The 20596-nt window shown below is 35.4% G+C and overlaps 1 protein-coding gene across 2 annotated transcripts; it reads right to left on the reverse strand.

Moving 5' to 3' along the window:
- Positions 1–445: 445 nt before the first annotated feature.
- Positions 446–20236, reverse strand: GNPNAT1 (glucosamine-phosphate N-acetyltransferase 1). Of its 2 annotated transcripts, none has more exons than XM_053697588.1 (6): positions 20101–20236; positions 12845–13017; positions 11106–11168; positions 8601–8728; positions 6776–6837; positions 446–4153 (listed from the first exon to the last, which is right to left on the reverse strand). In XM_053697588.1, the coding sequence occupies exons 2-6, from the start codon at positions 12996–12998 to the stop codon at positions 4006–4008; spliced, it is 555 nt and encodes a 184-aa protein (XP_053553563.1). In that variant the 5' UTR covers positions 12999–13017; positions 20101–20236; the 3' UTR covers positions 446–4005. The 2 variants fall into 2 exon arrangements, with proteins under 2 accessions (XP_053553563.1, XP_053553564.1); XM_053697589.1 differs by lacking the exon at positions 20101–20236 and adding an exon at positions 14432–14636.
- Positions 20237–20596: the final 360 nt, after the last annotated feature.

A 20596-nucleotide genomic window follows, 5' to 3' on the forward strand; every position in this document is an offset into this window, starting at 1 on the left:
TTCTCTTTCATGATTCAGATAGAGCATGCAATTTTAAGCAACTTTCTAATTTACTCCTATTATCAATTTTTCTTCATTCTCTTGCTATCTTTATTTGAAAAAGAAGGCATCTAAGCTAAAGAGCCAGATAATTTTTGGTTCAGACCTGGACAGCACTTGTTTAATCGTAGATGCATTAATCCACCAATAAGCAAGAACAACCGAGGTTGTGAACCAAAAATGGGCCGGATTCTAAACTTACATTCTTGCTTTTCAAATAAAGATAGCAAGGGAATAAAGAAAATTGTTAATAGGAGTAAATTAGAAAGTTGCAAGAGCTATCTGAAGCATGAAAAAAAAAAATTGGGTTCAGTGTCCTTTTAAGAGAAATTAACACATTTTAACATATTGAACAAGTAACAGATGAAGAAAACGTTACTGTGGCAGAACAAAAACGTACACAAAATATCTTTAAAAATGTTTTATTGTACCTTAAATAAATTCCAATAAATTAAAGAACAAAACTTGCTTAAAAAAAAATAAAAAAATACAATAAAGTACTAATTCGTACCTTGTGATTATTAAGCTCCTAATATAAACTTTATTAAGGATACAAACCTGAATATATATTAGCAATTTATTTTTTCTTTGTGATAAAATGAATCTTATTATAACCTAAATGAATGGGGTCCACAAATCTGTAGGTGCCAGTAAGAATATTTAGGAGCCAGGCACTGGTATTTGAATATAGAGAGTAACCCAAAATAAGTTAGGAACCAGGGGTAAAATGCTAGAAGCTAGTGGGGTTCCCTGGGTTTGTCGAGCCCTTAATCTTTCCTTTCTAAGGACTGTAGTAGCATATTCAAGTTTAGGCATTGGCAAAAATTTGTATTTGGTTTGCTAAACAAATGCTGAATTTGGCTGTAGGCAGTGACATTTGGGTAGATTTGGTGCTGGATATAATAGTGTGAAAGTGCACTTTTACACCAATATATCCAGTGGCAATTATAGCTGAATGCTGCTGCCTGCATACATATTTCCGAATTTTCACCCATGCTTATTGAAGATCACCCAACACGTGTGAAAAATCTCAGGTCCAGAGATACTGCTGAGGCTCATAAACCAGAAGGAGAGAGGGAGAAAGAGGGTAATGAAAAATGATCAATAATATACTGCTAGATGCATCTATAGTAGTATGGTTACTATGGACCATGCTATTGTTTTTCTTCTTGTACCTACAGTTCTCTTCAAAGCTGTTCTCTTATTGGTTAGCAAAGCTCTGCATCCTCACACTGAGCACCACCATCATGGAGTTTTAAGTATTTTTTGTACCATGTGACAGAAGCAGTGCAAAGTCACAGATCATGAAATTGTTGCCTTTCTTGTGTAAGAAAATGCCAAAACTGTAACTTCCCTCCATTCTATTGTGAAAACTAATACAAAACTGCAAGGTAAAGCTGTCCAAAACCAGTAACATTATTACCCTGCAAAAGTGCACTGCTTCTGTCACAGGATGCAACAATATGTGCGCACCAAGATGGCGGCAACCAGTATAAAGATGCAGAGCTTTACTAACTAGCCTCTAATAATGGGTTATAATAGTAGAATGGCCAAAAAGTGCTGTAGTTACAGGAAAACGCTAGCATGGTGAGTAGTAACTGTAGCTACTGTAGTTGTACCTGGCAGTTTCATGTCCCTTTAAATAGAATGAACAAGGCTCAATTATCAGATTTATTATTTTCAAAACATCAATTTACATTTTTGTAAAGTGACTTTCGGGAATAAAAGTTTCTCCACCTCTGATCTAATGTGACAAAATATCTATTTATGGAACAAAGACATATTATATTGTTAAGACCATGTCCACAAGTGACAACTTTGGATTATATTCACCTAAAATGTGTTTTTGTGCCTTAACTTACATTTTCTTGCACATCTTTGGAAATATTTATTAATCGCATTGGCCAACTTCTCATTAAAAGGATGCATGGTACAGGTTAGCAATTAAGTGCTGCATTGCAAGTAAATGTTTTAAAAGCATATTTTTTTTTATAAAAATGTTACTAGTACATTTTGCATTGCTTTGCTTTCCAGTGACAAACCCCTTAAAAACACCATGGAATTGTATTTCCAATCTCCTTTGCCAGTTATGGACAGATATAAAAATATTTCTGCACTGATCAAGCAGTCACTGTTTAATAGGTTGCAAGGTCAAACTTCTTGATCCAGCAGGATTTTCATCTCTTGGGGGAAGTAACCACATTTTTTTGCCTTAAAAAAACCCAAACACTTTAAAAAAAAAAAATAATAATAATGAAAAAGTAATTTTTTGTGAAATCTTTAATTCTGCATAATTTACCTTTGCAATGTACTTTCACTATTTATTTTGCCTGCTTTTCCTGTAATTTAAACAGATTGTTTGCACCCCCTAGAGACTAGAGTGCAGAACCTTGACATTCCTACATGCGTCCGATTGGCTGACACGTGTCAGAGCACATTTATGTTACTGCCTTTTCCAGAGGCTTTTCAAAGGATGTAACTCGGGTCTGCAAAACCTGAGTTTTAAATGGTTTAAAACATTTATTTTAAATGCAGATCTTCTGCAATGCAATTAATCATTTGATGCATATATAAAACATATTTTAATGTCCCTTTAAATGAAAGGAAAAGCAATCAAACTAAAAATGAAAGTATATTTCTATGCATAATTACAATTTCACTGAATAAAATCATTATTATTAAAAGGGATATGAAACCCAAAAATGTTATTTTGTGATTCAGACAGACTTCTATTAGCAAATTGACTTTGTTCCCATGATGTTCTGTGTTAAAGAGATACCTAGGTAGGCATCTAGAGCACTACATGACAGGAAATAGTGCTCTTGTAAATTAATCACTTTCTTGCACAACTGCTGCCAAATAGTGCTCCAGAAATGGTCCAGCTCCTAAGCATACAGCTCTGCTTTTCAACAGAAGATACCAAGAGAACAAAGAAAATTAATAATAGAAATTAGTAAGTTGTTTAAAATTGCATGCTCTATCTGAATCATGAAAGAAAAGCATTGGGTTTTATATCCCTTTAATCCTAGTTTGGTTCAATTTAAAGGGTCACAAAACCCAAAATCTTTCTTTCATGATTCAGATAGAGAATAGAAATTTAAACAACATTACAATTTACTTCTATTATTTATTTTGCTTCATTTTTTAGATATCCTTAGTTGAAGAAAAAGCAATGCACATAGTGAGCCAATCACACGCGGCTTCTATGTGCAGCAACCAATCAGCAGCTACTGAGCATATCTAGATATGCTTTTCAGCAAAGAATATCAAGAGAATAAAACAAATTAGATAATATAAGTAAATTAAAAAGATGTTTAAAATTGCATTCTCTTTCTAAATCATGAAATTAAAAAATGTGGGTTTTATGTCCCTTTAAATTTAACAGAGCATCTCTCAATTTCCCTTACAAACTTTGACTATAACAGCATATAGCATACCCTGAGTAAAAAACTAGTTTACTATTGAATAAAATGGCAATCCTACAACCCATATTCTCCAAGATAAATGTAAACATATTGTTATTTAAATTATTTGTATAGAATGACATGAAGAAAAATAAGTCCGTGGCATTCCACACTGCCTCCTTGTGCAATAAATACAGCTCTAAAACCTCAAGAGGTATTTTAGAATATTTTAGACATTTCTTTTATGCACTGAAGCAGATTGATAAAACAAACAAAAAAAATTAATAACCCACAGCCAACTATATATCTCATAAACACAAACTTACTGGTTTACTCATTTTAGAAAAATACAATAGAAAGAAAATAGATATAAAATAGATTATTTTTTTTTGCATTTAAAAAGAACAACCAAGAACCCTTTCCAATATTATTTCTAACTCTGTTGTTCCGTCAACGAGTTAATGTTTTATTTACTTCTGCTATTTACAGAGACCGAAAGTCCTTTAGAGTATTATTCCCAGGCTTAATTCTTTGAAAAATTGGTACCACGTTTCCAATGAAGTTAGTCACAGAATCTTCTCTGCATGTAGGTTTCATCTGATGCAACATAGCCAAATTTTTCATAAAAAGCAACATTTTTTGGCTTGCACTCCAGTGTAACCTTATAGCAGTCCAGTTTTTTACTTAGCAATGTAAGCACCGATAATAAGCTGGGGGAAAGAAAAACAAGTTATTAGTGATAGTAAACGGATAATAATGATAATTCATGTAGAGCCGTCAAGGTCTGGCCAGATAAAGAGAATGATGGGCCATCTTGTTTTCAAGTGGGTTTATTATGAAAAAACTGGTGCATTCCCATACCCAAAATGCTTTGCTTTTATGATTCAGCTAGAGCATACAATTAATAACTTTCCAATTTACATCCAATATCAAATTTTCTTCATTCTCTTGGTATCTTTAGGAGGTAGCTAAACACATCGGGTGAGCCAGTGACACATTTGTGCAACCACCAATCAGATAGATACCCATTGCATTGCTGCTTATGAGCCTCCCTATGTATGCTTTTCAACTAAGGACACCAAAAGAACAAAGCAAGTTAGATAACAAATACATTGGAAAGTTGGTTAAAATCATGTTTTATTTGAATTAAAGTTTAAATTTTGACTTTACTGTCCCTTTAAGAACAGAAAGTTGTAGCTCAGTGATGGACAATACATAACTAAAGGGATATAATAATGAAAGAATATAATAGACTAATACATTAAAGCATTTTATTATTGTACAAATGCTTGTCTCTAACTGTGCATTTAACACCACTGCAAAGGTGTGAAACCAGTGCTATGCAAGCAACAATGCTTAGAACATTTTCTTTTTATACTTAAAGTGTTTTTTTCAATTTAAGCATATTCAAAATTGAGAAACCATTGTAGTAGTGTTTTCAGTATGTGCACTTAAAGGGACAGTCTACTCCATTCTTAGGGGTCTATTTATGAAGCTGTTCCTTAACTCGTCCGCCACCTCTGAGGTGGTCGACAGCAATCAGCCCGATCGAGTTGATTGAAACCCCCTGCTAGCGGCCGAATGGTCGCAAATCTGCAGGGGGCGGTATTGCTGTCAGCATTTATCTATGTGCGGCGGACATGATTCGCTATAGCGTATCATGTCTGTCCGCACCTACTTAAATAGACCCCTTATTGTTTAAAAAGATAAATACCAGTTTTGCATAACCAACACTGTTATATTATCCCCCTTCACCCAAAAGGACGTATATATACACACACATGTCTTGCAGTACTTTGCCTATCGTACGTATATACACATCTGAGCTTTAGGAAGCGCCAGCACTCTCAGCTGTTAAGTTACAGCCGAGATCTGAAGTTCCTGAAGCTTCAGGCATATGCAGCATATGGAGCCGGAGCGCAATCAGTGCTGCAGCTACATATAAGGGCAGATGCCCGATTGTGCGTGTCACCATCTGTAACAATGTTCTTTTGGTGCCGGCGGGAGGCTGGTGGCCGGCCCAGTACGGACACTACGCTACAGAAAATATGGGGGGAAAAAAAAAATGTTAAATATTTTTTTTTTTTTTTTTTAAGGATTTCTAGGTTTTAGACAGCTGCCAGTACCTAAAATGGCGGGTAATAGAGGGAGGGGGGTAATCATGGAGGTTGGGGGGTAATCATGGAGGTTGGGGGGTAAGGGGGGATCCTACACTGCAGAAAATATATTTAAAAAATATATATAAAAATGTTGTTAAAAAAAAAAAAAAAAAAGGCCTTATATCTTCATACTGGCAGACTGTCTGCCAGTACCTAAGATGGGGTGACCAGTGAGGGATGGGTAATCTCTACATTAAAGCTAAAATTAAGCTACCTAATTAACCCCTTCACTGCCGGGGATAATAGAAGTGTGATGTGCAGCTGCAATTAGCGGCCTTCTAATTAACAAAAAGCAATGGCAATGCCATATATGTCTGCTATTTCTGAACAAAATGGATCCCAGAGAAACTTTTACAAACATTTGTGCAGTGATCGCACAAGCAGTATGTAAATTTCTGTGAGAAACCCAAAGTTTGTGAAAAAAGTAACAATTTTTTTTTTGTATTTGATTACATTTGGCGGTGAAATGGTGGCATGAAATATACCAAAATGGGCCTAGATCAATACCTTGGATTGTCTACTTAAAAAAAATATATATAATTTTTTAATAGGTAAATAAAATAAAACAAGGCTCTATTTCTATTTAAAAGGAGTGATAGCAAAAATGCTAAAAATTCTCTGGTATTTTGGGCAAGTTTTTGTCTGATAGTCCAGGTAGTGAAAAGGTTAATTCACTTTTACCTCTGTGATTATCCTGTATCTAAGCCTCTGCAGACTGCCCCCTTATATCAGTTCTTTTGACAGACTTGCATTTCAGCTAATCAGTGCTGACATAACTCCACGGGAGTGAGCACAATGTTATCTATATGGCACAAATGAACTAGCAGTGGCTAGCTGTCAAAAACTATACAGAGATAAGAAGCGGTGTCCAAGGGCTTAGAAATCAGCATATTAGCCTACCTAGGTTTCAACAAAGATTACCAAAGGAACAAAGTGAATTTGATGATAAACGTAAATTGGAAAGTTGCTTAAAATTACATACCCTATCTGAATCATGAAAGTTTAATTTTGACTAGACTGTCCCTTTAAGGCAGAGACATAATAGAGAGGCTAATATAATAAGGGAAACAAGGGCTCTAAATCATAGAGTCATTATGAGCAGATTTAAATACAATTTTAATATTTAGATTTAAAATATTTCTCTGAGCAAGACATTATTTTATGGATACTTACAGTTTTCCTAACTGTTTTCCTCTACATTCATCACTAACAACCACTTCTTCTATACGACCTCTCTGTTGAAACAAATATAGTATAAATGTAATGTGTTTGAGCGAACATTGCTAAAGCAAAACAATTACCTCTATACATATATAGGCGGGGTTATGGAGTATCAGATGAGGTGTGGGGAAAGATGAGCAACACCCCCCCCCCAGCTGAACGATTGTAATATAATGCTCTCTGGGTTCTGCAAGCAGTTAATATGGCTGTTAAATGATATAACAGTGAGTACATATGTCTATATAAGTAATAGGAATTAAATCTGAGTAGATTGTAGATCGATATTTCTTTGTGTTTTCACGTCTTAGCATAGAGGGGTGTGACAAGGTTGTCTGCTCCCTATTGGTTGTCCACTTTGTTTACATTTCAACAAACCCTCTCAAATGAAATGCAGGGAAGGGATCAGAGCTGAACAGCCCTAATGGCTATCTTTCTAGAGTACAGGTAGCCCTCAGTTTATGTCGGGGTTAGGTTCCAGAAGGAATGGTTGTAAATTGAAACCAAGTTTATAATGTAAGACAATGGGAAGGGAGGGAGTTAGGTTCCAGGCCCCTCTCAAAATTGGCATAAGTAACACCTAATACATTATTTTTAAAGCTTTGAAATGAAGACTTTAAATGCTAAACAGCATTATAAACCTAATTAAATAATCACACAACACAGAATATATAATTAAACTAAGTTAAATGAACAAAAACATTTGCTAAACAGCATTATAAACCTAATAAAATAACACAACACAGACTTTACTTGCATTTTTCTGCAAACAGTTCTATGCATTCCAATCTGGACTGATTTATAGACAGGAAGATCTTGTTCCTTTGCAAGCTGCTCGATAGCTCAGGTCTGGTTAAACTGATTAATTTCAGCTTGCTTGGCTTGCATGTCTTTACTGCAACACAAGTGGACAGCTCCACCTACTGGCTATTTTAATCAATGTACTGCTTCTCAATGCTTTTCAATAGCAGTCACATGACTGAAAAAAAAGGTTGTTATTCTGAAACGGTGCAAATTGAACCATTGTAAACCGAGGGCCACCTGTATATTGTTTTGTTCACTACAAATTCATATCATGAATTTCACAGCATTTGATGTTTTTATACTTAACGAGGTGTATAACTAAAACAGATGATGTCACTAATTGACTATGCATTGGGACAGCTCAGATTGGCTATAATGTAGTAGGAGGGCAACAAAGATTTATAAAAGGCTTTGTTTGTTCACTTGTTTGTCAGAGGAAGGGACTGTTTGTGTCCCGAAACGTCACATTAAAGAATACACTTGTTGTCACAGTTGGCTGAAATCCAATGAGTGCTGGGCACTTTTTTCTGTATTTGGCCATTGCTTTGTCACAGCTGGCTGAAATCCAACGAGTGCTGGGCACTTTTTTTCTGTATTTGGCCATTGCTTTGCATGGTGTATGCAATACATATAAAGTACAAGAAAACGTTATTAGACCAGAGCATAAGACAGTAGTTCAGTAAAGAGTCCATTGGATATAGGCATGTCAAAAAATAACCAGCAGTGTTTGTTTGCACGGAATTTCCACATTAGTTACACAACTTGCCTTGTGCTTTTTTTGTCTTACACTCTTATAGAGGCCAAAAAGCAAAATCCATAACTTGGATATTCAAAATGCTACAAAATACCTAAACCAGCTACTTGATTTACAGCCTTTGTATGTTGCTTTTTAGCTCCTAAATAAGTGGTGTTTAGTGTCCTTTTAAGAAATAGATAACTAAAGCAAAACCAATTTGTTATGCATTAATGCACGTACCTTTGAACACGCATGTATAAATTTATGTTCCACAATGAGGGTTGCTGTGGCCACAATCTGGCCTAGATTTACATCTTCTACTACAGTAACAAAATAATCACCGGATTTCTTCATGTGTTCAAATTTTTCTGTAACAAAAAGAACAAATGTTTCACAACTACATTTTTTCTGGTTATATATAAAATTTCAGTCCAGTTCAAATCTTCTGTATAACAAAATAGAGACATTAAAGGCATATATATGCGTTTGTAAAAGTTTAAAATATAAATTAGCAGTTTCAAAACTATTTTGTTATTGACATTTTCAGATTATTCTACAGAAACACCCATTAAGAAAAAACTTGTCTCAGCTAATATTTATTGGTCAAAAATAAAAATATGAGATGCTGACTCATCGCTCATTCTTTTCTATATAGAAAAGTTAGATTTTTTAGTTTATATTGACAATGTACAGCCAGGTATAAATGCACAATCATGAAATTCCTGTCTGGCATTTTGATTTATGTATATTTTTCCCCCTCCTGTCACTACCACCATTTCTATATCATACATACGGATTTGCATCTAAAAAGAAAGGTCAAGTTTATTGACGTTTTGGGGATATATCTCCCCTTCTTCAGAAGAATGGGAGATATATCCCCGAAACCTCAATAAACCTACCAGGTATTTATTTTTCAAAACTGTTGTAGTATGGGTTTTTCTTCCCCCCAGCAAAACAACAAGAGAGAAAGGGACATGCAGTCCAAAATTTTTCTTTCATAACTCAGAGTATACGATATTAAACAACTTTCCATTTTACTTCTATTATGAAATTTGATACATTCTCTTAGTCAGAAATTTATCAAGGGGTCGGAGCACCATCGGCTGCAGGTTTGCATAAGCGAACATGTACTTAGATTTAAGAAGCAGCAGTTTTTAGACTGCTTTTTAAAGCACTTCTCCATGTGGAGAAGTCAATCTCCTCGTACTTTTCCAACCGGGGAGATTGACGGCCCTTGCTTGAGTGCGATTGGCTGCCCGCGAGCAGGGGGCAGCCTTGCACAGTAGCCGCAGTGTGCAATGGTAAATGCATTCATGCCAGATGCGAAGCCAGGTGGACAGGGACGAAGAAGATGTATGCCCTCGTCTGCCTTACTTTCTTAAAGCTGGCCCTTAGTATCATTTGTTGAAGGAGCAGCAATACACTACTGGGAGCTAGCTGAATGCATCAGGTGAGCCAATGACAAAAGCTACCAATCAACAGCTAACTTCCATTAGTGCAATGCTGCTCCTGAACCTACCTAGATATGCTTCTAAACAAAGAATGCCATGAGTACAAAGCAAATTAAATAATAGAACTTAAATAATTGGAATGTTTTTTGAAATTGCATGAAAGAAAAGTTTGGGTTGAATGTCCCTTTAAATGGATTGGCCTTTGTGTCTCAAGGCTTCTCAACTGACAAATTCTGCATTTATTGAATGACAATGTGTGATCAGAATAAGTCAGCTGTCTTTTTCTAATGAAACAGATTAAACATTTTCCAATATCTTAAGTCTTAAAATCTTCCCCATGTATACAATTTAAGACATGTTTAACACATGATAATATATAACAGGGCTTGACAAACACAGACGATAGACAATGGTACCTTAGCCCTGGACCCCTTGATATGTGTATGTATGTATGTATGTATATATATATGTGTGTGTGTGTGCTGCATTGGCTCCTACACTTTTAAACACATTTGTTTATCTCTGATAGATAGATATAGAGATAGATATAGATAGATATAGAGATAGATAGATAGATAATATATATATATATATATATATATATATATATATATATATATATATATATATATATATATATATATATATATATATATATATATATATATATATATATAATGTGTTTCAGGATTCAGATAGAGCATGTTATTTAAAACAACTTTCCAATTTACTACTTTTATCAAATTTGCTTTGCTCTCTTAATATCCTTCGCTGAAGAGTAAAGCTAGGTAGGCTGATAGGAGCTTAGAAGTGTGCATGTGTCTCTAGCAGCAATGTTTGTATCTATGTATAATATTTCTAGAGACAATGTTGCACGCTCCTGAGCTCACCTAAGATTACTCTTTAACAAAGGAAACTGCAAAAACCAAGCAAAATTGATAACACAAGTAAATTGAAAAGTGGTTTAAAACTTCATTCTCTATCCAATCCATTGAAGTTTAATTTTGACTTTACTGTCCCTTTAAAAACTATTTTATGGACCTCAAATAATTTAAACAAAAGGAGTAAAAGTTAGCTGCATGCATAACAAAAATAAAAGTAACATTATGATTTATTTATTTTTAATTTCGTTCACTCAAAATCTACAGTACAATTTCTTTGATTTCAGCTTCTTTGGAAAGATCACTACTTTTACTTGGAGCCACAATATGATAAACAGATTCACAACATGCACATTAACATTAGTTTCTGGACTGGACCCATCTAATGAGTGGTAAACACATACACTACTTACTGATGAATTGCTCTGGAGTAACATCTCCCACTTTTGTTAGCTGGCTGAGCACCTTAAAAAAACCTGTAAACAAATAGCTGTGTTAGTGTTTATAATGTACATGCGAAAATATCAAATCAAATCCCTGTAATGTACTAAATGTGCTTTTAATCATTTTAAAACAATTTTAAATTACAGCAATATCGGGTGTACAGTGCATCTTGGGATTACAGTTTTCTTTCATAATAGACCACAGCTTCCAAAATATCATATCATGAATCTGTGAAAAATGTGTTACATACAATCTAGGAAGAACAGACAAGTCCATTATTGTAGATCAGCGATTATTAATACAAGGATATGGCAGAAGTTGTGGTGGAGTCAATGACAAGATTCACCAATCACCAGCTAGCTCCCAGTTAACCCACCAAAGCAGTGTGGTTGGAATGAGCAATAGGAATGAACGTGTGTTACTACAGCACTTTGTATGCCCAGATGGAGTACAGCTTTGTGCATTAAATGGTGTCAGGTGCTACAGAGGAGATGATCATGAAATCAACTACCTGCTTAAAACATGAGGAAAAACCAAACCACTACTGCCTATGCTTCCTATAGTATTAATGACTTCCACCACCAAAACAATTACATTGCGAGCTAATGAAGAGACGTGTAGCACCAATCAACAGCTAGCTCTCAATAAAAAAAAATATTATATATATATATATATATATATATATATATAAATAAATACAGCCATGTTCACAAAGAAATATAATTAAAAAAAAAAAGAGACTTCATGATATATATTCAAATCATGTTTTCCTAAATAAAGGGATAATTGCCTATGAACTAATTATAAATCCAACCAATTTAAAATTATTTTTTTATTTAAAAATAAAAGCCAATAATTAGTCAATAGTTAAGGCACTGGTTAGCCAGTGATAAGCCCCTTTCATAGATTAGACACACTCTTGATCCCATATAGTTCTATCCCTGCTAACTTCACTACCATTGCTTGATGGAATCTGCGCTTTTAAGCGGTCAAACCCTACCAGTCTGGGGCTATTCCTAAATATAGGATGGTGGTGTTTAATAGAGTACAATTGCGCTTAATAACCTAACAAAGTATGTTTTCTCCAGAATACTTGTACCGATAGTACCTCTCAGGATATGAGTAATTTGGTCTTTGATTTGATATGGGTGAGAGCAGGATAGTAACCATGGTGTTACTGCTCAGCTGATTACTTCACCTGTGCACTGGTTCAGCTATAACGAAAACCTGGCCTGTTGGGGGATACTTGAGGATCGCGGTCTTCACTGTGTGCCCTGTTCTTTGAAGCAATGCTGGAGGATCTTTTCTCCGAAATGATTGGTTCTACAGATATTTGAAATAAATGCGCAACCTCAACCGTCTACAGCTACATTAGTCTTGGCATTTTTCTCCTTACCTTTTATATAAGTTTTAGAAATTAAAAAACACATTTTTTATGGTAAATGTTGTAATACTTAAAGGGACAGTCAACACTTGTGGCAACATTATTTGATATTGAAAAATAAAAAACTAAGATCCGCCTGCACTATACCCCTTCTGCCTTGCCGCCTTGCTTCTTGTACTAATCACCGGCGATAACTTCTCTAATACCAGGTAAATATGGCAGCCGAACTCCTCCCATCGTTACGTAGCCACCTTCTTCTTCAAATGATCAGCAAATCAGAATCCAATCCCTTTAAAAGTATTGCTTATTTGAGCAGGCACTTACCTCGGTTCAAGTCAGCTATGCAAAGTGGCCTAAGAATGAGGCCATCACCAGGATGAAGGGGCGTGATGGCGGGACAGAAGGATACAGTGTTCTGACTCCAGTCAATTTCCTCAAGCAGCTGAGGATCAAACAGTGGGGTTTCATCGTGTATCATGATGGTAGAAAGGTAATGCCTAAATTAAAACACATCGAACATATATGTTTAACTATGTGGATGGATTTATTAATTCTTACATTTTAGTCATTCTTGTCGGTCTAATAACTGGATTTTAACACATTTTGAAAACCTAGGTTATAGATTTTGCTATTTGGACTTTTTAGGGAGAAAATAAGTTTACACAAAAACAAGAGTTATTTAAAGTCATGGTATAAGTATAAACTGTTTAGTGAAAGTACTGAATAAAACCTTTTATTTTGTAAAGCAATCATTCTTTCTATAAAAAAAACAACTACCCAAAACAAAAACAAAAAAAATTAGGTATTATAAACTTATTAAATTAGATCACAAATTATTGTTCATGCTGCCTGCTCCCTTGAAATCCTGTTTTTTTAGGTTATGACACCGTAGTCGCCACCTCCAATAAGACATTACCTGAAATGAAGTTGCGCTCCAGAATATGAACCTCCCTGCAAAACTTCTTGGGCATGCACAGCAGTAAACGGTGAATCAATACTGGTTTAATGATTCACTGCTAGCATAGAAAGGGAGAGCACATTCTGTTAAAATTATAGAGCGGCTGGACCCACTCTACAGCAATGAATGAAGGGGCGGAGGCACAGATAATAATGATAAGATGAAATCTGCTTCTTCTAAAAAAAGTCCCTTAAAATTGCTTCCCTTATCTGAAACATGGAAATGTATTTGCACTTTCAATAATGTACCCTGTTCAAATAATGTTCTCCTCAACTAGTATTTTCCTGTAAGTTCATTCTATTTAACCCTTGCAAAGAGGGTTAAATAGTCAGCTCCAGAGCAGCATTGCACTACTGGGAGCTAGCTGAATACCTCTAGTGAGTTAATAACAAAAAGGCATATGTATCTACCAACCACCAGATAACTCCCAGTAGCGCATTATTGATCCTATCTAGGTATGACTTTCAACAAAGTAAAATTGATCACAGAAGTAAATTGAAATTCTCTTAAAATTGCATGCTGTAAATCATGGTCTTTCAAACGTTAAATTTCCCAAGACCCAGTGCCATACCACATACCTTTGTGAATATACAAGATCAAGATGACTGAAATGTTGGGCAAAGTGACTAAAATGTGTGCGTACTTTATTCCTGAATGTAGTCAAACTTGTAAGTGTTGTAAAAGGTAATAACACACACACACTCATAAAACACACACACACCACACACACTCTCAAACACACACAAGTGGTCATGGCCCAGTAAGCATGGTGTTGCGACCAAGTAATGGGTTCCAACCCGTGGTTTGAAGAACCCTGCTCTAAATCATGAAAGGACCTACAATTAAAGACTAACCCAAAAGCATATCTATATATTTTAGGATTTCTTTTTGTTTTTATGGGAAACAGAGCTGCATCAGGTAACCCCTTTTATAGATGGTTTAAATACTGCAACCTTTACAGGATCTTTCATTTAGGCAATTTAAACATGCTGGTAGTCAGTCACTATGTAATGCAGCGTGAGAAACCCAGTGCTTGAAATCATAAGAGTTTCGGTAAGTGTGAAGTAATTGCTTATCACACCCTTAATGCAAGCAGGAATTGGTCTGGTTTGGTTACATGCCATTAACGTAAACCTCCCTAATGATAAAGCTACAGTTTATGAATTTAGTGACGTAGGGGAAATGCCACATGTTCACTTAAGCAGTAGGGAATACAGTACTTACATATGTGTTAAATTAGGTTCAGAATTTACTGGAGGAATACATGAATGACCCTGTCAAATATGGAAAGTGCTGAATATAACTGAAGTGGATATCATTTCTTTTTTGACTCTTTATAATTACTATGTCATTATTTGCATCTATTATATATTTAGTTTAATTTCAATGTAACAATTTTGTATATACACACACAGAAGTGCACTCTCCGGAACGAACAACCCGCTCAATAAGCCAGTTCTATGGTGATTAACCACCTGGGTGCATCCTGTTTTTTAGCCCAGTATTGCTTTTCACAGAGTAGAACTGTCCTGTAGTATATCAGTCTGATCCTGCCTATTAAGGTCAGTCCAGCACTAAAATATGAGGCAATTCCCCCCTGAATGAGGAACATAGCAACCCCAGACGATCATTTCGGCCTTCATTGGGCCTCGTCAGTAAGGTAACAGCCATATTCCTCTAAGCACACTGAGCAAGGAGTCCACATCTAGTTGCCCCTTTTTCCCTTAGGGAGACATTATACACACAGATAGAATCACACTCTCAGGAAAGAACAACCAGCTCAGTAACTTTAGCCTGTTTTACAGCAATTTGCCGCAACTCTTCTGCGAATGCCTCCACAATTTTCTGCAACCTGTCATTAAAATCTGTGCCCACTCAGCCAAAAGAGCAATTGTGAGGTGAGGCACTGATGTGGACAAGAAGGCCTGGCTTGCAATGTGCATTCAATGGAGTTGAGGTCAGGGCCACTTCTAAACCTCCACACCAAACTCATCAAAACATCTCTATATTAACTTTACTTTGTTCACAGGGGCACAGTCATGACAGAACAGGAAATCGCCAACAAAAGGCGAAAGCAGCCAATTGTCTTTGTATCCTGTAGCATTAAAGGGATATGAAACTCAAAATGATTCTTTCATGAATAAGACAGAGCATGTCATTTTTAACAACTTAATAATTTGCTACTATCATCACATTTTCTTTGTTCTTTGGCATCTTTTGTTGAACAGCAGGAATGTTGGCTCAGGAGTGTGCATGTGTCTGGAGCACTATATGGCAGCGGTTTTACAAGAATGCTATCCATTTGTAAAAGCACTAAATTGGTAAAACGATTTCATTGGCAGGGGCGTATAGGTCAGGAGCATTGTCTCCTAATTTTAACTTTGCTTACTCCTTGGTTTAACAATACGACCCTGAAGCAATATTAGTAAGTATAAAAAGAATGTTAGCTCCCGCTATAGAAGGAGCTTAGCCATAGATAGCAGATGTTATAACTGGGCTATTAGAGACTCCCTATTGCGGATAGCTTATTATATCAATAACAACAGCATTTACTTTCAGACAACCCTGATAGGGTTTACCTAGGAGTTTAAGTATAACTTTGCATGTATGTGTTGTGCCTGTTTTGTTCTATAATCCAATAAAGTAATTGTGTGAAATCATTTTTTTTTTACCTATTTTCACATGCACTATACCATGTTGTATTGCATGTGCAGCAAATCTTTTCTTGTGTGCTTTTCTAGTAAAAACAATGTCATGCAATGCAGTGCTGCAGACACATACCTAAGAACATCTTCAATAAAAAAATACAAGTCAATTGGAAATGTACTTTTTTTTTTTTTTTTAACTTGTATTGACTGTTTAAATCACAAACAAAAATGTTGGGGTTTCATATCCCTTTAAGATGATCCTTTAACTAGAACTAATGGACCTAGCATAATCCCTGAAAATCTGCCGAAGACCATTATCCCTCCTCCACCAACACTACATACAGTAGACATTGTGCATTCCAGTAGGTAGGATTCTTCTGGCATCTGCAAACCCAGATTCTTCCATCCTACTGCCATATAGTGACGAGCGAGTCATCACTCCAGAGTGCAGTGGAGCGGACGCTTGGCAATGTGCATGTTGATGTAATGCTTGTGTATGGCTGCTCGGACATGGAACTACTATTGTCAGTCTCCTAGGCCTTTTAAAGCATGTGCCTGATATATGTTGTGACTTCTATAGTTTATATAAAGTTTTCAGATATTTAGTTGATGAACCATTTCTTCCCCATGATTGTTAAAAGGGAGAATAAAATAAAAATTAAACATTACCGATGATGATATAACATGTAATTTTAAACAACTTTCCAATCTACTTCGATTATCTAATGTGCTTCGGTCTCTTTATATCATTTGTTAAAAAGCATACCCAAGTAGGCACAATGCACTACTGGGAACCAACAGCTAATTGGTAGCAGCACATATATGCCTCTTGTCATTGGCTCACTAATGTGCTTAGCTAGCTCCCAGTAGTGAATTCAACAAAGAATACCAAGAAAATTAAGCCTATTTGATAAAAGAAGTAAATTGGGAAGTTATTGGAAATTATTTGCTCTATCTGAATCATGAAATATTAGAATACTTGGGCTTTCATGTAACAATGTAAACATATTAAAAGTGAATGTCAATTTTGATGAATTAGTGCCCGGTTTTTAATAATCCTATTAAAAACAAGGGCACTTTAATTCATCAAAATTGACATTTCACTTGTTTTCTTCAAAAACTTACCTTTTAATCCTGGCAGCCACTCCAGCACTTCCTCCGCCCGTCGCAAGCCGTCTTCGCGGGTCCAAAATGACGAATCTGGCTTCCTCCAATCAGGGAGTTGCATCAGGCCAAGATTACCCCGGGGGGAAGCTGTGATTGGAGGAATCCGGGTTCGTCATTTTTGACGTCTGCAGTGGCTTCCGACGGCCGGGGGAATTGTTGGAGCGGCTGCCAGGATTAAAAGGTATTTTTTTGAAGAAAATGAGTGAAATGTCAATTTTGATGAATTAAAGTGCCCTTGTTTTTAATAGGATTATTAAAAAACGGGCACTAATTCATCAAAATGGACATTCACTTTAAAATGCATCCATAAAAGATCAAATTCAAAAAGGGAGAAAAATAAATAACGTGGATTATGAAAGAGAAGTGAGAGGAGTAGAGAAAATTTAAAACAAATCAATAAAAGATCAAATTAAAAAAGGTAGACAGGAAAATGAATAAGCTGGGATATGAATTACCCCACACTGAGCTTACTTGACAAATATCCCTCATATTGATTTAGTATCAAAATCTCATGGCCAACAACATAAAGTGAGATGTTTATGCTGGTGGTGACAAAGTGCCAATAGTATAAAGATGCTGTTAACTACTTGAATCCCAGTGACAGAAGAAAAAAAAAAGTTGCAGCCCATTCTCGCATCATAGGATTAACCCTAACATTATTCAGTTGTTATTAGTACCCTATGACCCTTGAGAATGCAAACAGTTTTAAACTTGTGTCCTTTAAAATTATATATTTTTTTTTACCAGAAATAAACTTACAAAAACAATTGGTTGTTAAGAAAACTTGCTTTGATTTTACATATTCAAAATCATTGCTAGGGCTTCGACTAAATTTCAGTGTAGTATCTTAAAGGGATATGAAACCCAATTTTTTCTTTTACTATTCAGATAGAGCATGTGATTTTAAACAACTTTCTATTTTACTTCTATTTTTTTTTTTAAATGGAATGCTCAGTCTGAATCACAAAATAAACATTTTGTGTATCATATCCCTTTAAATACTACAATTTATTATAAAATAAATAACAATAACAAAGGAAAATAATCATAAAACTATTGTTTCACAAACAAAAACAAAAAAAAAAGTTATTTTTAAATTATTTTGATACTTTAATCCATAAAGATTCCCCTTTTGGTTCCCATGCATGACCAGTGAACATGCGTTGGGTTAAAAACTATCCCACACAAAACTTACTGCCAGAGTGCCCCAGCGTTCAATGCACTTGAAATTGCACCAGGGGCATAATAAGTAGTATATTTAAATATATAGCAATTACTACGAACGCCACATGGAGTGTATAATTTTGTTAAAACTGTTTCACTGTTATTTTCCTTTAAAGGGACAGTCTACACTAAAATTGTTATTGTTTAATAAAGATAGATAACGCCTTTACTACCCATTCTCCAGCTTTGCACAACCAACATTGATATATTAATATACTTTATAATATTTAAACATCTAAGTTTCTAAGCCACTAAAGAAAGCCTCTTATCACATGCTTTATTTTATTTTCACAACAGGATACTGCTAGTTCATGTGGGCCATATAGATAACATTGTTTTCATGCCCAAGGAGTTATTTAAGATTTAGCACAACACAGCACTAAATGCAAGTCAATAGATAATAAATAAAAAGTCATGTCATCAGGGTGCTGTCAGAAAAGGGTTAGATACAAGGTAATCACAGATGTAAAAAGTATATTAATATAACTGTGTTGGTTATGCAAAACTGGGGACTGGGTAATAAACGGATTATTTATCTTTTAAAACAATAAAAAATCTATTGTAGACTATCCCTTTAAGAGCATGATGATTGAATGAAATAGTAAGTAATATCACTACTATTTTCATACAAAATAGGTTTCAAACATAAACAATACAAGTGAGTTATGATACAACTTCAATAATAAAACAATTTGCATACACCTTAACACTTGAAATCTAAAAATAATTTCTCTTTTCACAGTATGCATTTAACCTCTGCTACATATGTGTGTGCTGCTCCAGACTACAATAAATCTAGTATCTGGAGGAGATAGATATATATTACAAGTCATAGCCTTATTTGTAGCAATACAGTACTTTCTTTCAGGAGTGACATTTTTACTATATCACTCATGGGATCCTTAACAAATTGCAGCTCATGAGCACACACATGTCCAGTTCAGGAGCTACAAGAAATTGCTGCTAATGTATTTTACCCTTGTGTGAGTGGGACTTTAATGATGTGTTTAACCTTTTGTGTAAGATTATAGTTACCAAAGAACACTAATTAAAAAAAAATAAAAAAAATCCCATTTTCACATTAGAATGTCCTTTTAACCCAACAATATTGTTTTTAGCTATACAATTATAAGATAGCATCCCACTGTAAAGCAGCCAAATTGTACACTATTCTATATTGTAATCAGTTAATTGAGACAGCAGATATACTTATACAAATGATATTAGTAGAAGATATCCAACATGACACTGTCTTTATTGAGTGTAGCAGGATTCCAGAAAACATAAGTATGTACCTTCTTCTATAGGAAGTAACTATTCTTACAGGAAATGATCCAGGACTATGTGTGTGCAATACACTTTCTAAGGAATGTATGTGAATAGAAAATAAAACTAAGGTATGTTTTAAAACAACACAACTATTCTCTCACTTTAAGCACTTGACTCTCAAGCTCTGCTGCTTGTATTGCAGCCTTCTGCAGCGGCTAAATAAACACTTTATATACAGTTTGTCAGAAACCAGTGGTCACAACCAGAGATTAACCACATTAATAGTACGGGAACCTGGATACAGCAACACTTACCCCAGCCGAGAAAGCCTGTGTTACCGGCTACTCTCACACACACCCCCGCTACTTAGGCCCCTTTGATTCTCCAAAAGGGGGTGAACAGACGTGGCGTGACGTCAGCCATAGAGCGGCGAGCCCAAGCGCCCACCAATCAGAGGACAGCAAACAGCCCATAGACTTACGTCAAACTGCGACGACGTGGAAGAATAGCAGTCATAGGTTGCCATGGTTACGCAGTAACTAGTTTGCGGTGTTTCCGTTCTATTGTTTGTTTTCGTGATATTTATTACCTTCCTAAGCTATTGCTTATGAGTATGTAGAGTGCTATGAACTAGTGAACGTTAAATATTGTGAAGGTCTATAATGCTTAAACACGTTATTAAAAGGGACAGTCTACTTGAAAATGTTTATTTTAAAAAAAGATAATCCCTTTATTAACCATTATTCCCCAGTTTTGCATAACTAACACTGTTATATGAACGTATATTAACGTTTACCTTGTATCAGAGCC

This window comes from Bombina bombina, chromosome 1, assembly GCF_027579735.1.
Source record: "Bombina bombina isolate aBomBom1 chromosome 1, aBomBom1.pri, whole genome shotgun sequence".
Lineage (NCBI taxonomy): Eukaryota > Metazoa > Chordata > Amphibia > Anura > Bombinatoridae > Bombina > Bombina bombina.